The sequence below is a fragment of the Medicago truncatula genome, chromosome 4 (assembly GCF_003473485.1).
Source record: "Medicago truncatula cultivar Jemalong A17 chromosome 4, MtrunA17r5.0-ANR, whole genome shotgun sequence".
In the NCBI taxonomy this organism is placed as follows: Eukaryota; Viridiplantae; Streptophyta; class Magnoliopsida; order Fabales; family Fabaceae; genus Medicago; species Medicago truncatula.
Window position 1 is genome coordinate 5,851,556 of NC_053045.1, and position 17,212 is coordinate 5,868,767.

General features: G+C 32.8%; 1 protein-coding gene, 1 long non-coding RNA gene and 1 pseudogene across 2 annotated transcripts; all 3 read left to right on the forward strand.

Moving 5' to 3' along the window:
* Positions 1-969: 969 nt before the first annotated feature.
* On the forward strand, positions 970-4,284 carry LOC25491480 (receptor-like protein 7). Its single transcript, XM_013599420.3, has one exon. The coding sequence runs from the start codon at positions 970-972 to the stop codon at positions 4,156-4,158; it is 3,189 nt and encodes a 1,062-aa protein (XP_013454874.2). The 3' UTR covers positions 4,159-4,284.
* Positions 4,285-7,134: 2,850 nt separating this feature from the next.
* LOC112421023 (uncharacterized) lies at positions 7,135-10,198 on the forward strand. The gene is made up of 3 exons (XR_003010952.2): positions 7,135-7,334; positions 7,844-7,937; positions 10,077-10,198. It is a non-coding gene; the product is annotated as an uncharacterized lncRNA (long non-coding RNA).
* Positions 10,199-12,957: 2,759 nt separating this feature from the next.
* Positions 12,958-16,463, forward strand: LOC120580052 (receptor-like protein 33; annotated as a pseudogene).
* The last annotated feature ends 749 nt before the right edge of the window (positions 16,464-17,212 follow it).

Here is a 17,212-nt window from a genome sequence, read left to right on the forward strand (position 1 = left end):
GTCATTTATACAAGAAAAGACGCATCAGGTATCGGGCATTGGCGCCATTTTGAATCTTCCTATTTATAGGGAGTTATATGCAATATTTGAGGCAATGGCTAAGTTTAAACATTATATATATTTTGGCAACCAACTCATAATTCGGACTGATAATCAGAGTTTGATGTCACTGCCTGATCAAACAATTCAAACCCCTGAACAAATCTAAATATGATTTTGTAGCTATAATTAAAATCGTCATTTCATAACTACTGACAGTTCATTTCCTCATTTGGTTCCATTGAGAAAACCCAAACAAAGATATTTGCACAAGTCTAAATATGATTTTGTAGCTATAATTAAAATCGTCTATCAAAGAAAACACCATCACCACAACTCCATGTGATACTAGTTTATTTGAATTTGCCCATGTATCTGTAACTAAAATCAGTCTACAAATACATGTTGTTGAGCTTATAGGTGCTCCATTGTTAATGTCAAATTTTTATGCAATCTATATAACAGAAATTTTGTATGCCTTCCATTAAAGATACAAGTTTTTTTTTTTAGGGATTAAAGATACAAGTTTCAATATTGGCTTTGTAAAACCACTTCATGATAATATAAATTCTACTTGTAAAAAAAAAAAGGCTATATAAATTCTTTAACTTAATCAAGTCCTTATTTTATATACTGGATGAGTTATAACAATTGTCTAATCAATAATTTAGTTTGTGAAGAATTAATAAACTAATAAATTTTCAAAAACAAGTTGATGAATGTGACAAGTTTCTAGTGGCACCCCATAATACCCCACAAGTTTCTATCAGATAGATGATTTTGTAGAAACTCCATAGATGACCTTCAACGAAGTTACTCTTCAACTATTAACCAGTTCCACACTGGAAAATACAGGGAAGATTACATTTGTCTGCAACTTCTTTATAACACAAACATTTTTGTTGTGATTGTCACTAACAGTAAATAACAATGAGAATCACATTAGTTTCATTGTTTTCCTTCCTTCTATGCTACTACTGCATATATCTCACTTTCCAAATCACTGTTGCCTCAGCCAAATGTCTTGAGGATCAACAATCGTTGTTGCTCCAACTAAAAAATAATCTCACATACAACCCTGAAACTTCCACCAAACTAAAATTATGGAATAAGAGCACTGCTTGCTGCTATTGGAATGGTGTAAGTTGTGACAGCAAAGGACACGTGATTGGCCTTGACTTTATTGCAGAAGACATCTCTGATGGTTTTGATAATTCAAGTAGTCTTTTTAGTCTCCATCATCTTCAAAAATTGAACTTGGCTGATAACAATTTCAATTCTGTTATTCCATCAGGATTTAACAAATTGGTGATGTTGAATTATCTGAATTTATCATATGCTAACTTTGTGGGGCATATTTCTATAGAGATTTCTCAGCTTACAAGGTTGGTTACTCTTGATCTCTCTTCTCAAAGTAACTATGTATGTATAAAGAAAGGGCTGAAATTTGAGAACACAAATCTACAGAAATTTGTCCAAAATCTGACCAGTCTTAGGAAGCTGTATCTAGATGGTGTAAGTTTAAAAGCTCAGGGACAAGAATGGAGTGATGCTTTGTTTCCGCTGCGTAACCTCCAAGTATTGAGTATGTCTTATTGTGATCTATCAGGACCCCTTTCTTCTTCCCTAACAAGACTAAAGAACCTATCAGTCATTATTCTTGATGGGAACTATTTCTCATCCCTAGTGCCAGAAACATTTTCCAATTTTAAAAAACTAACCACCCTCAGTCTTTCATCTTGTGGATTGACAGGTACATTTCCACAAAATATCTTTCAAATTGGAACATTGTCATTTATTGATTTATCATTCAACTACAATCTCCATGGTTCATTTCCGGAATTTCCGCTGAGTGGATCTCTCCATACCTTAAGGGTAAGTAACACAAGCTTTTCTGGAGCATTTCCATATTCTATTGGTAACATGAGGCATTTATCTGAATTGGATCTTTTAAATTGTAAATTTAATGGAACACTTCCCAATTCACTGTCAAACCTTACAGAGCTTAGATGCATTGATTTGTCATCTAATAACTTTGCTGGTCCAATGCCATCATTTGGCATGTCCAAATATCTTATCCACCTAGACCTTTCTCATAATCGTTTAAGTGGTGAAATTCCAAAATCTTCTCACTTTGAAGGACTACACAGTCTTGTCAGCATTGACTTGCGTGATAATTCTATCAATGGGAGCATTCCTTCATCTCTTTTTGCACTCCCCTCACTGCTGGAGATTCAGCTTTCATCCAACCGGTTTAGTAAATTTGACGAATTCAAAAACATGTCTTCCTCTGTAATTAACACCCTTGATTTAAGTAGCAATAATCTATCAGGGCCTTTTCCAACATCTATCTTCCAGTTCAGATCACTTTATGTCCTCGATCTTTCCATTAACAGGTTGAATGGTTGGGTGCAGCTAGATGAGCTTTTGGAGCTAAGTAGTTTAACTGCCCTAGACCTTTCATACAACAACATATCAATCAATGTGAATGTTGAAAATGCTGATCATACTTCGTTTTCCAATATTAGTACTTTAAAGTTGGCATCCTGCAACCTGAAAACTTTCCCTAGTTTCTTGAGAAACAAATCCAGATTGAGCATTCTAGACCTCTCACATAATCAGATTCAAGGAATAGTTCCCAACTGGATTTGGAGGATTCAAAATCTTCAAAGCCTTAATGTTTCTCATAATATGCTCACTGATTTGGAAGGCCCTCTGCAAAACCTCACTTCCAACTTAATAGCCCTTGACATTCATAACAACCAATTGGAAGGTCCAATTCCTGTTTTTCCTGAATTTGCTTCTTATTTGGATTACTCAATGAACAAATTTGATTCTGTTATCCCACAAGATATCGGTAACTACCTGTCTTTCACAACTTTTCTCTCTTTTTCAAATAATACTTTACATGGAACTATCCCTCAATCCCTCTGCAATGCTTCAAATCTTCAAGTGCTTGATATTTCCATTAATAGCATTTCTGGAACAATTCCCTCATGTCTAATGTCAATGACTCAAACCCTTGTGGTATTAAATCTGAAGATGAACAATCTCACTGGTACTATCCCAGATGCGTTTCCACCTTATTGTGTTCTAAGAACTCTTGATCTCCAAAAGAATAACTTAGATGGACAGATTCCAAAATCTCTTGTGAAATGCTCAGCACTAGAAGTACTAAACCTTGCAAACAACATCATCATTGGCACATTTCCATGCCTGTTGAAGAACATATCCACAATCCGTGTCATAGTCTTGCGCAGCAACAAATTCAATGGTCATATCGGATGTCCAAACACCAGTGGCACATGGCAGATGCTTCAGATAGTTGATCTAGCCTTTAACAACTTCAGTGGTAAACTACCAGGAAAATTCTTCACAACGTGGGAGGCAATGAGGTCTGATGAAAACCAAGCTGATTTGAAGGTAAAACGCGTCCAATTTGAGGTTCTCCAATTTGGTCAGATTTATTATCATGATTCAGTGACAGTAACAAGCAAAGGTCAACAGATGGATTTAGTTAAAATTCTAACAGTCTTCACTTCCATCGACTTCTCATCGAATCATTTTGAAGGACCTATACCATATTCAATAGGGAACTTCAAAGCACTTTACATTCTCAACATTTCAAACAACCGTCTCTCAGGTAAAATCCCATCTTCCATAGGGAACTTGAAACAATTGGAGTCCTTAGACCTCTCAAATAACACTTTGACTGGTGAAATTCCTGTGCAGCTAGAAAGCTTGTCCTTCCTTTCATATTTGAACCTTTCCTTCAATCATTTGGTGGGGAAGATCCCAACAGGTACTCAACTTCAGTCATTTCAGTCTTCTTCTTTTGAAGGAAATGATGGGCTATATGGACCTCCATTGACTGAAAAACCAGATGGTAAAAGGAATGATGAGTTGCTATCTTGTTCAACAGACTGGAAATTTTTAAGTGTAGAATTGGGGTTTGTTTTTGGTCTCGGAATTGTCATTGGTCCTCTAATGTTTTGGAAGCAATGGAGGATAAGATATTGGAAACTAGTGGATAAAATTCTTTGCTGGATCTTTTCAAGGATTCATCTTGAATATGTAACCCATAGAGGACAGACATACATAGTTTTAAGGTGGCATTAGCGACTAATGAGTGTCCTAATTAGTAGTATAATTTAATGTTTTCTATTACCAACCATGTTGTTTGTTAACGTTAAAAATAAATAAATAAATAACCAAGTTTTTGTTATGTATACTTCTTTGTGATGATATGTGGTGAAACTTTGAAGAGCATCTATTAAATAAAATAGCTTCACACGGAGTTGTGGTGACAAATTTTAATTCGAAATAAAAAAAGGATGAGTTGGTCTATTGTAATACCCCGCATGTAAAAGTTCAATATCAGTTATTTTATCTTTTGAATTTTTTTAGGGAAGGACAAAATGGTAATTGTGCACAAGACTTTTCAGGATTGAAACATATTATTTCAACGGACTATGGTGATTGAAATATTTCATTTAAAACTTTTACGGTATTTTATCGGATATTCTAGTTTGAACAAGAGTGTAGAAAAGGGCATTTTGGTAATTTCTTACCTAAGGATACAAATAAGACAAAACATGAAATTTCTACACTTTTATCCATCTTTCTCTCCAAATTTCAGATTTTTCTTCTCTCTTCCTCTCTAGCTCACGTCTTCTCTACCTCTCCTCACCCAATCCACCAAAAATCATTAAGGCTTTGTTTGGATGACAAAAGAAAGAAAATTAAAGGAAAGAAAGTAGAAGGATTGAAAGTGAATAGAAAGGGAAAGGAATGTGAGATGATTGTTTGGTTGTTTGGTATAAGTGAAAGTGAAAGGAAGGAAAGATATATATGATTAGTAAATGACATAACTGCCCTTTTATAGAAATAAGATATTCAATGTGTATATATAGTATTTTAAAATTGAAAATAGAATATTAGTAAATCATTTATTTATGATTCAAGTATTTATTTATTAATAAATATATTTTGCCGATTAAAAAAAATATTAATAAACTTTTGCAATTTATTTATTTATTTTGGCTTAATTGATCCTCCGGTCCCTTAACTTAATTCTTTTATTTAAATTGGTACCATATCTTTTAAAAGTCTCAAGTTGGTCTTGTATATGTGTTTCAGTCGGTTAATTTAGTCCTATTTCCTCAATTTTAATCTCCTAAAAAAGAAGACCGTTGGATAAAGGAGGTCTGAGAGATCTAATCATGTATCACCAAAACTTAATTTATTCCACTTTCCTTCATCTTCTTCCCTCATCTTCATCTTCATACAACATTGAACAATCTTCATCATCTTCATAAAAAAAAAAAAAAAAAAAAAAAAAAAAAAAAACATTTCTTTTAATCAAATTTTCTAATAATAAAATTTGTCAAATTTTCATACTTGTTCTCCGCAAAGGGTTGAGCAATCTTTAGATCTTATCAAGATAAAGGTTTTCATACTTTTTTCTTCATCTTCCTCTTCATTAACTTCATAAATATTGAGTAATTAAACCAAAAATAAATCCAGCAAATCTGAATTACTCACAAAATCAAAATTACCCATAAATATTAATATTCTTCCTTCCTCTTCCTATTCTTCTGTTCTCTTCTCCTAAATTAGAATTACCCACAATAACACCATCACCAGATTCGCATCACCAGAATCTCAACACCAACACCATCTCAACAGAAACGCTAGAACATGCATGTGTTCTTGAACCTGCACCAAAATCAAATCTCCATCTCACGATCCTTTTCAGAACCACAACCACATACACAAAATCAAATCTCTGTTGGAATCATATTACAATGGGAAAGCAATCAATTGCAAGTATGAGATTTTTTATGTTTAATGGGTTTTTGAGAAATGGGTTTTGAGATTCATTTAATCAAGCATCGAGTTTTAAGATTCTCTTTTCCTTTCATTGAATCTTTCGTTGTAGAGAGATTTACTGTTGATGATGAGTTTTGAAGTGATGGCGGGTTTCAAATTTCAAATGGGTTTTAAGAAATGGATTTTATTTTGTAAATGAAGAGGTGAGGAGTTAAGATGATGGGTTTTGTTTTCTCGGTTATTTGTTGTTGATTTTCTGGGTTTATATTAATATGTTGGTGATGTTAATTCCAGATTTAAGGGTTTGATTATGTAGTATTTATTGAAATTAAATGGTTTAATTTTTTAAAGAAAAAAAATGGGTTTTTCTAATGAAGATTGATGAAGCTTTTATGAAGATGAAGATGAGGGAAGAAGATGAAGAAAAGTGGAATAAATTAAGTATTGGTGATACATGATTAGATCACACAGACCTCCTTTATCCAACGGTCTCCTTTTTTAGGAGATTAAAATTGACGAAATAGGACTAAATTAACCGACGGAAACACATATAAAGGACCAACTTGAGAGTTTTAAAAGATATGGGACCAATTTAAAAAAAAGAATTAAGTTAAGGGACGGAGGATCAATTAAGCCATTTATTTTTCATGAAGAGTTGTTACTTACAATGTTACAAGTTATACCAATAATGTACTAATATTTATAAAATACTGAGAAAGAAAAAATATAATATGTATTAATCAGAACAAATAAGAAAGAATAGCAAATTAAAAAATAAAAGCACACATGATACTGTATATTATACACACAACACAACAGACCAAATAGGTAAAATTATGCTAGAAAAATAAACAACAATTTGCACAATCCAATGCAAGGGTGTAAAGGTCTTTTGCTAAAATGAAGACTCTTCTTTCTACTTCCTTCCCAATTTTGGCGTGGGTGTAAACAACAAATGAGTAGTACAGTACCATAAATAAAATGCAATAAAAGTAGGGTTTTTTGGACTTTTCAAAAAATGTGGTTGTTTCCCACCCTTTCTGTCCACATTGGCGTGGAAAGATTTTCATGGTGGGTTCCATTAGATTCTTTCTTTCCTTAACTTTTTTAGTGTGTTCCAAACTAGAGAAAATGTTTCCTTCCCTCAGCTTTCTCTCCTCCCCACAATCTTTTCTTGGAAACAAACAGACCCTAATTGTTCATGAAATCATCATGAAAATTGTGTAAGAGTGTCCCTTATAGTGATTAGACCAAGAAGTAAGCTTCAAAATTAATCCCTCTTCCTTCAAATCAGCCATCTACCCATCCTTCTAGACTTTGGGAAAATTTCATTTTTGCAAGCAAGAGGGAAAGAGTTCAAGAGAGGAAATTCATGGTGGTGTTTTGTTTGGTTGCTAGGTTCAAGGTTTGAAGTGGAATCTCAAGTGGGAAGCTTATTCTAGTAAGAGTTTATTTCAAACAAGGTGAGAATCCTAAATTAAGCTTGAATTTGAATTGTTGATTAAGTTAATGGGTATGTGAATTGTGTGAGAAAATTTGAATTTCTATGACAATTTTCATATTATAGTAGCTTGGTTCATGAAATGAGATAATTAGAGAATTTTTGTTGAAGATCATTGTTAATGGATTGTTGTTGATGTAAGAAAGATGAGTTGGTGATCAAAATGGTGTATTATTGTTAAACGCGATTGTACTTCAACCTTATGAAAATTGGGTAAAAATTTGTATGGCATGTTGGTAGTATATTCATCATATCTCTTTCTGTGTAATCTGGAATTAAGTAATTGTTGAAGTTTCGGATTCTACACTTATTTCCCTTCAGTTTGAATACTTTGCATGATTCGGATTAAGAATGGACTCAGAAAACGCATTTAAAGTTTGGAAATTCATGCTGAAAATGGCTACGGGTTTGATGTGGATTTTTCCGAAATAAGCTACATTGTGAATTCAAATTGGTTATAAATGATTTCAGGTTAATTATGGATGCCCTTATGGTTGAGCGTGAAGTTGGTTGAGGTTTGAAATGCAAAAGTGAGACGAGCCTATGCCATTTTAAAGGATTAAAGGTGAGTTCCTTTAGCTTAGAATCCACCTTTGGGGATCAATTATGATTATGTTAGATTATTGACATAACATGAATAATTAGACCATTTTTAGGATTACATGCCGATTGTATAAGCATTAAGGTAGTCAAAATCGAGATCCTAGGCAAGATCGGAGAGGGATCACAAGATCGTAAATCGATGGATCGTAACACGGATCGTAAGATCCTACCAAATTCATAAATTGACATATGTATGGCAATAAATTATGTAAATGCATAAAAAATAAATTGTGTACTTGCTAATTACATAATATAACCCTCTGAAAAAGAAAAAAAATTAAATAATATAACATTCCCCAAACATAAAATATTTTCTTATTATTTTATTTATTTTTGACCAAAAACATTTTCTTATTATTATATTATTTTGTTTATGTGTATGGTTTTTTTAAATCACATGATTGGTTATTAACTAATTATTGAAAATGCCCTTCAAAAAATTAATTATTGAAAACAAACAAAAAATATGTTAAGAAAAGAAAAGACAGCGTATAAAAAAACAAAAGGCAAAGCGAAAAAGAAAAAAAAAAAGGAAATGTCAGCGTGCAACAAAAAAATAATAAAGAAACGACTGCGTTTCACATGTTTTATTACTAACATCATCGTTTTAATGAACCGAGTCGTGGATCCGACCTGCGAGAAACATCTCTGCGTAACAAGAACAGAAGCGGCAGACACGCACGATTTCACCGTATTTGCAACTTTTCGCGGCGATCCTGGCCGCGCCTACCAAATTCCGATTCCAGCCATGTTTCAACACGGGAAGGGGTGGCGAGATCGCAAAGTCGTACGATCCTACGAGTTGGATCGTGAGTTTAACTACCTTGATAAGCATGACTATCATGCCATATGAATGGTACATGTGAAACAAAATAAATATGAGATAGTAGAATAATTATTTTTTGAATTAGGAATCTTTATTTGTTTATTCTAAAATCTCATTTATGTTAATAAGTATGTTTATGCTAGTATAAATGTTGGAGGGAAGTTCTATCAACGCAATTGATGTATATTAGTAATGATTTGAAAGAAAATTGAAATGAGTAACATGCTCATAGAAAAGAAAAAAAAAACTTGAGAAAATCTCCGTTTACTACAACGAAGAGATATAATGTAGTCTATGAGGTATGGCTCATAGTAACGAATGCGAAATCTCTGTTTGCTACAACGAAGAGATAATGTAGCCTATGAGGTACGACTTATAGTAACGAATAGAAATCTCCTTTTGCTACAACGAAGAGATAATGTAGCCAATGAGGTATGGCTCATAGTAACAATTTGAGAAAAAAAAACTCCGTTCGCCAGAACGAAGAGATAATGTGGTCCAAATGCACAGTAAAATGCGAAAACTCCGTTTGCTACAACGAAGAGATAATGTAGCCTACGAGGTACGACTCATAGTAACAATTTGAGAGAGAAAAAACTCCGTTCGCCACAACGAAGAGATAATGTGGTCCAAATGCACAGTTAAATTTGTAGTTAATGATATGAAACTCTATGTCAAGAATTATTCAAATAATATTTGAAAAACTTATATTTTTCAATTATGGAACCAATGGAAAAAATAAATAAAAATTAAGTACCCTCCAACATGAATACTAACATAGCATACACATGTTAATATGAAAGTTATGTTTAGAATGAATTAGTTATGAAGCATTATTTCATTGGGTATTTTACCAATCGTTGGAAATGAGGAATTTTAGTTATGGAACTTCGGTTTAGTTTAGCTGAAATTAGTTGTTATCAGAAGAAAAATAAATGAGAGACATACTCAGATAAGTATGTCAAAGTATAAGTTATACCAGAATACGATATATTGGATATATGATTATGATTATTATTATGATTATGGTGATTATGCTTATGATTAAAGTTATGAGTATGACTATGTTTATGATATAATCAAAATAGTATTTCAGACAGCGATTTTAGTTATCCCCTGATCGCTCAGTTATGCATAATGAAATCATATAAACCCGAAATGGGTTGAGTTTAGTAACAGCTGGCGATCCTAGGTTCCCCGAGATTTCCTACAGCCTATGATAGGTGGAACTCACCGAGACATTTTGTCTCACCCAATCCTTTTTATTTATTTCAGATGTACAAGTTATTATACAACATGATGGTTCGTAATGAAGAAGCAGAAGTCGCTGGAAGTTTCGCATCAATTGTGTTAGTGTTATTTCAGAGGTATAAGACGAGCATTTTCTATATATTATTCGAAGGAAATTTTTATTATTGTAATTTTAATATATTCAATGCCAAATTTAGCACACATGCTAGATATCCTAGGAAATTTCTAGTAGGGGTGTTACATCTATAAATTATAACGATAGAAATCATATTCACACTTGTTCAAATTTTTTCTTTTTGTGTTTGTAAGAGGAAAGGCTTTCATGATATCAAGCTAATTGTAACAAGTTAAATATTTTTTACATTTGTGTTCAGCCATGCCGATGAAAGAACGAAAATAGTGAAAGTAATATGATTCTCATTGTTGGTTACAGAGACTGTTTCCACTGTGCAACAGTTAGTACTTAGTCTAAGTGTGTGTTTGAATGAGGTAATTAGAAAATTTTGAAGAATTTAAAATTCCAAACAATTTAAATGATTCAATTAAATTCCTTTCATTTCTCAATACTTTTATTTGGATGGACTATTTAGACACACTCCCATGATAAAATTTAAAAGAGAAATAATTTAGTCACATCATTTAATATCATTTTTCTTTTAAATTTTATGAATCATATGTGTGTCCCAATAAATTTTATTTAGGTGTGTGCCTAAGTAAGACTTACTCCAAACCAACCGTTCTTAACAGTGGTATTAATATAGTTGCAAATACACTCTTCCCCGTGTTCCAAGGTGCATGGCAGATAAAATATAAATTGTGATCGGTGACATTAGTCAATCACAATATCACAAATGCATATGAGAAGTTTCTTTGAAGAAGGGATGTGTCGTCACTCACACGATGACTTCCAAGTCTTCCATTCATTTTTGACGGGTAGTGTCACCTTTCCCATTCAATTTTAGGGATCCCTTAGCAATAATACACCGGTAGTGACTGAGGTTTGTAGATTATGAATTCATGGTAGCAATTTATTGATGATGATGATAATAGTAGTAATAATAATAATAATCTATAATGTAAATAAAGATAAGGGGAATGCTAACAAGTATTTTTAGGGTATCGGTTAAAATACTAAAAGTAGAAAGTTTATATTAAAAAGTTGTGTAATTATTACATTGACTAAAGGAACAATTTGTATTTCTAAGATAATTTTTTTTTAATTGAATCCTTAAACAATGTTTTTAGAGCACTCGTTAGCAAAACTCGATAAGATAATACAAACTTATCCTTAAAGCTAGTCTTTTCACTTTCAATTATACCCTTAAACAAATTTACCCATAACAATGATATTTGTTACATTGTTGGTGTCATTGAAAAGGTAAGTATAGTTTGTTACAATATTATTTATATTTATATTTTTAATCAAAATTTCAATTTTTTAAAAGAGGAATAAACTAGATTTTATAAAATCCATTGTTCGTCGTTTATATGCATTACGCAATAAAAAGAGCGGATAGAAGGACGCTGAGTGTCAGTCTAAGCGCTAATAATAATAATAACTCTTTTAAAATAATAATTTTACTGGCCTCTAAAAAAAAAGTTTTTTCTAATCAATGTATTTTGACTGTTGTTGGGTTTTAAATTAATCAATATTTTTTGTCGATTAAAAAAAATAATTTTTCGCCCTTAAAGTCTTATTTAATGGATAACTTCGTTATATTGAACATCTTCACGCCCGTTTCATATGGTGATTGTTGCTTCCTCGTTGTTACATAGCCTAGTAATTTGGTCACTATATTCGCCCTCCTTATATCTATTTATTTGAGTATTTGATCAATGGACCAATAGCAAAATATAAAAATTGTCTTTAGAGTTTTTTCTTTCTTTTGACAAAAAATTTTCCTTAGAGTTAAATAATATTTTTTGACAATATTTTATATTAAAATTTAAAACCACCTTAGGTACAATTTTTTATTTTATTTAATGAATTTTTAATTGACTTTTTATCCTAGAATAGTCGAATTCATCAAGATTATAGGTCGGAGATTAGTCATGGATTTAATTAAATTAAATAATTATGTATCAAATGTTGTAATTTCAATCAACTACTAGTTCAAATCTATCAGTTATCATTATGAACTATTTTTCAAATATCTGTTAACTAATGTAGTTTCATTTTTACCAAACGGACTCCAAAAGTTAGAATCTTGTTTTTCAATGCATCACTAGTTTAGCTTAAAATTCATTAATTTAAATGGCCACATATATGGTTCAGTATTGGCTTTGTAAAACCCACTTCATGACTATATAAGTTCTTTAACTTAAACAAGTTCTTTTGTTATGATTCTGATTAGAATGCAGGTCAACATTCATATACTTCTACCTCTAAAGCTTGTAGTTGTATTAATTAGAGTACTTATGTCCACTATATCTTTGAAAATTTTGGAAAAAATACTAGAAATCACAGGGATTGAATTAGACCTTCAAATACCTTACCCTCATTCTCATTCGGGTAACATTTTATTCTCTTCATACAAATTATGTATTTTGCAATTTTTTTTTTGATGTCTCTCAATAAATAAATAAAGGTGCCCAAAACTGCAATAGTATAAATAAAGGTACCCAAAACTGAATAGGCTAAACTGATATTACTACATGTCAAAATTGAATTAGGAAATAAGAAATTGAAGAAGAAATAATAAACATCTCCAAATCCATTTCTAACCAATATTAGAATTTAAAGACACGTAGTGTCTATTAGAAATAATAAATATCATTGACCAAAAAAAAAAAGAAATAATAAATATCAGTATGTTTTTTATGCATTTTCTTTTGATAATGTTAAGCAAATTTATAGGTCAAGCTTAAACTATGGACCCTCATAATACCCCACAAGTTCCTATCAGACTTATGTGACTTTATGATTAGGTTTACTTGGAAAATACGAAATGCTCAGTTCAGTTGATTTTGCAGAAACTTATAGATCACTTTCAACGAAATTTCCCTTAAAACTATTGACCCATTCCACACTGGAAAACACAGTGAAGATTACATGTGTCTGCAACTTTATAACTCAACCATTAGTGTTGTGATTGTCACTACGAGTAAATAACAATGAGAATCACATTAGTTTCATTGTTTTCCTTCCTTATCTGCTACTACAGTATTTATATCACTTTCCAAATCACCACCATTGCCTCAGCCAAATGTCTTGAAGATCAACAATCATTCCTACTACAACTAAAGAGCAGTCTCATGTTCAAGCCAGAAATTTCTAACAAGCTGAAGTTGTGGAATTCAAGTGTTGATGGCTGTGAATGGATTGGTGTAGCTTGTGACAGCAAGGGATTTGTTGTTGGTCTTGATCTGAGTGAAGAATCAATCTCTGGTGGATTTGATAATGCAAGCAGTCTTTTTAGTCTTCAACATCTTCAAAAATTGAACTTGGCTGCTAACAATTTCAATTCTGTCATTCCATCAGGATTCAACAAGTTGGTGATGTTGAGTTATTTGAATTTGTCATATGCTAACTTTGTGGGGCAAATTCCTATAGAGATTTCTCAGCTTACAAGGTTGGTTACTCTTGACATATCTTCTGTTAATAGCTACATAACAGGACAAGGGCTGAAACTTGAGAAACCAAATCTACAGAAATTTGTCCAAAATCTGACCAGTCTTAGGAAGCTGTATCTAGATGGTGTAAGTATAAAAGCTCAGGGACAAGAATGGAGGAATGCTTTGTTGCCCCTGCCTAACCTCCAAGTATTGAGTATGTCTTATTGTGATCTATCAGGTCCCCTTGATTCTTCCTAACAAGACTAAAGAACCTATCAGTCATTATTCTTGATGGGAACAATTTTTCATCCCCAGTGCCACAAACATTTTCCAATTTCAAAAAATTAACCACCCTCAGTCTTGCATCTTGTGGATTGACTGGTAAATTTCCAAAAACCATCTTTCAAATTGGAACGTTCTCATTTATTGACTTATCCTTCAACTACAATCTCCATGGTTCGATTCCGGAATTTCTGCTGGGTGGATCTCTCCAAACCTTAAGGATAAGGAACACAAGCTTCTCTGGAGCATTTCCATACTCTATTGGTAACATGGGGCATTTATCTGAATTGGATCTTTCGAATTGTGAACTTAATGGAACACTTCCCTTTTCACTGTCAAACCTCACAAAACTGAGATACATGGATTTGTCATCTAATAGTTTCACAGGTCAAATGCCACCATTTGGGATGGCCAAAAACCTTACCCGTCTAAACCTTTCTCATAATCGTTTAAGTGGTGAAATTTCATCATCCAATCACTTTGAAGGACTGCACAATCTTGTCAGTGTTGACTTGCGTGATAATTTCATCAATGGGAGCATTCCTTCATCTCTTTTTGCACTCACTTTACTGCTAAACATTCAGCTTTCACTCAACCAGTTTAGTAAATTTGACAAATTGATAAATGTGTCTACCTCTGTACTCAAAACCCTTGATTTAAGCAACAATGATCTATCAGGGCCATTTCCAATGTCTATCTTTAAACTCCATTCGCTTTCTGTCCTCGATCTTTCCTTTAACAGGTTGAATGGGTCGCTGCAGCTAGATGAGCTTATGGAGCTTAGAGATTTATCTACACTAGACCTTTCATACAACAACATATCAGTAAATGTAAATGTTTCAAATCCTAATTATACTTCCTTTCCAATATTAGCACACTCATTTTGGCATCCTGCAACCTGAAAACTTTCCCTAGTTTCTTGAGAAACCAATCCTGGTTAAGCATTCTAGACCTCTCACATAATCAGATTCAAGGAATAGTTCCCAACTGGATTTGGAGGATTCAAAATCTTCAAAGCCTTAATATTTCTCACAATATGCTCACTGGTTTTGATGGACCTTTGCATAACCTCACTTCCAACTTGATATCCCTTGATCTTCATAACAATCAACTGCAGGGGCCAATACCTGTTTTTTCTGAATTTTCTTCTTATTTGGATTACTCAATGAACAAATTTGATTCTGTTATCCCACAAGATATCGGTAACTACCTGTCTTTCACAACTTTTCTCTCTTTTTCAAATAATACTTTACATGGAACTATCCCTCGATCCCTCTGCAATGCTTCAAATCTTCAAGTGCTTGATATTTCCATTAATAGCATTTCTGGAACAATTCCCTCATGTCTAATGAAAATGACTCAAACACTTGTGGTATTAAATATGAAGATGAACAATCTCATTGGCACTATCCCAGATGTGTTTCCACCTTATTGTGCTCTAAGAACTCTTGATCTCCAAAAGAATAACTTAGATGGACAGATTCCAAAATCTCTTGTGAAATGCTCAGCACTAGAAGTACTAAACCTTGCAAACAACATCATCATTGGCACATTTCCATGCCTGTTGAAGAACATATCCACAATCCGTGTCATAGTCTTGCGCAGCAACAAATTCAATGGTCATATCGGATGTCCAAACACCAGTGGCACATGGCAGATGCTTCAGATAGTTGATCTAGCCTTTAACAACTTCAGTGGTAAACTACCAGGAAAATTCTTCACAACGTGGGAGGCAATGAGGTCTGATGAAAACCAAGCTGATTTGAAGGTAAAACGCGTCCAATTTGAGGTTCTCCAATTTGGTCAGATTTATTATCATGATTCAGTGACAGTAACAAGCAAAGGTCAACAGATGGATTTAGTTAAAATTCTAACAGTCTTCACTTCCATCGACTTCTCATCGAATCATTTTGAAGGACCTATACCATATTCAATAGGGAACTTCAAAGCACTTTACATTCTCAACATTTCAAACAACCGTCTCTCAGGTAAAATCCATCTTCCATAGGGAACTTGAAACAATTGGAGTCCTTAGACCTCTCAAATAACACTTTGACTGGTGAAATTCCTGTGCAGCTAGAAAGCTTGTCCTTCCTTTCATATTTGAACCTTTCCTTCAATCATTTGGTGGGGAAGATCCCAACAGGTACTCAACTTCAGTCATTTCAGTCTTCTTCTTTTGAAGGAAATGATGGGCTATATGGACCTCCATTGACTGAAAAACCAGATGGTAAAAGGAATGATGAGTTGCTATCTTGTTCAACAGACTGGAAATTTTTAAGTGTAGAATTGGGGTTTGTTTTTGGTCTCGGAATTGTCATTGGTCCTCTAATGTTTTGGAAGCAATGGAGGATAAGATATTGGAAACTAGTGGATAAAATTCTTTGCTGGATCTTTTCAAGGATTCATCTTGAATATGTAACCCATAGAGGACAGACATACATAGTTTTAAGGTGGCATTAGCGACTAATGAGTGTCCTAATTAGTAGTATAATTTAATGTTTTCTATTACCAACCATGTTGTTTGTTAACGTTAAAAATAAATAAATAATAACCAAGTTTTTGTTATGTATACTTCTTTGTGATGATATGTGGTGAAACTTTGAAGAGCATCTATTAAATAAAATAGCTTCACACGGAGTTGTGGTGACAAATTTTAATTCGAAATAAAAAAGGATGAGTTGGTCTATTGTAATACCCCGCATGTAAAAGTTCAATATCAGTTATTTTATCTTTTGAATTTTTTTAGGGAAGGACAAAATGGTAATTGTGCACAAGACTTTTCAGGATTGAAACATATTATTTCAACGGACTATGGTGATTGAAATATTTCATTTAAAACTTTTACGGTATTTTATCGGATATTCTAGTTTGAACAAGAGTGTAGAAAAGGGCATTTTGGTAATTTCTTACCTAAGGATACAAATAAGACAAACATGAAATTTCTACACTTTTATCCATCTTTCTCTCCAAATTTCAGATTTTTCTTCTCTCTTCCTCTCTAGCTCACGTCTTCTCTACCTCTCCTCACCCAATCCACCAAAAATCATTAAGGCTTTGTTTGGATGACAAAAGAAAGAAAATTAAAGGAAAGAAAGTAGAAGGATTGAAAGTGAATAGAAAGGGAAAGGAATGTGAGATGATTGTTTGGTTGTTTGGTATAAGTGAAAGTGAAGGAAGGAAAGATATATATGATTAGTAAATGACATAACTGCCCTTTTATAGAAATAAGATATTCAATGTGTATATATAGTATTTTAAAATTGAAAATAGAATATTAGTAAATCATTTATTTATGATTCAAGTATTTATTTATTAATAAA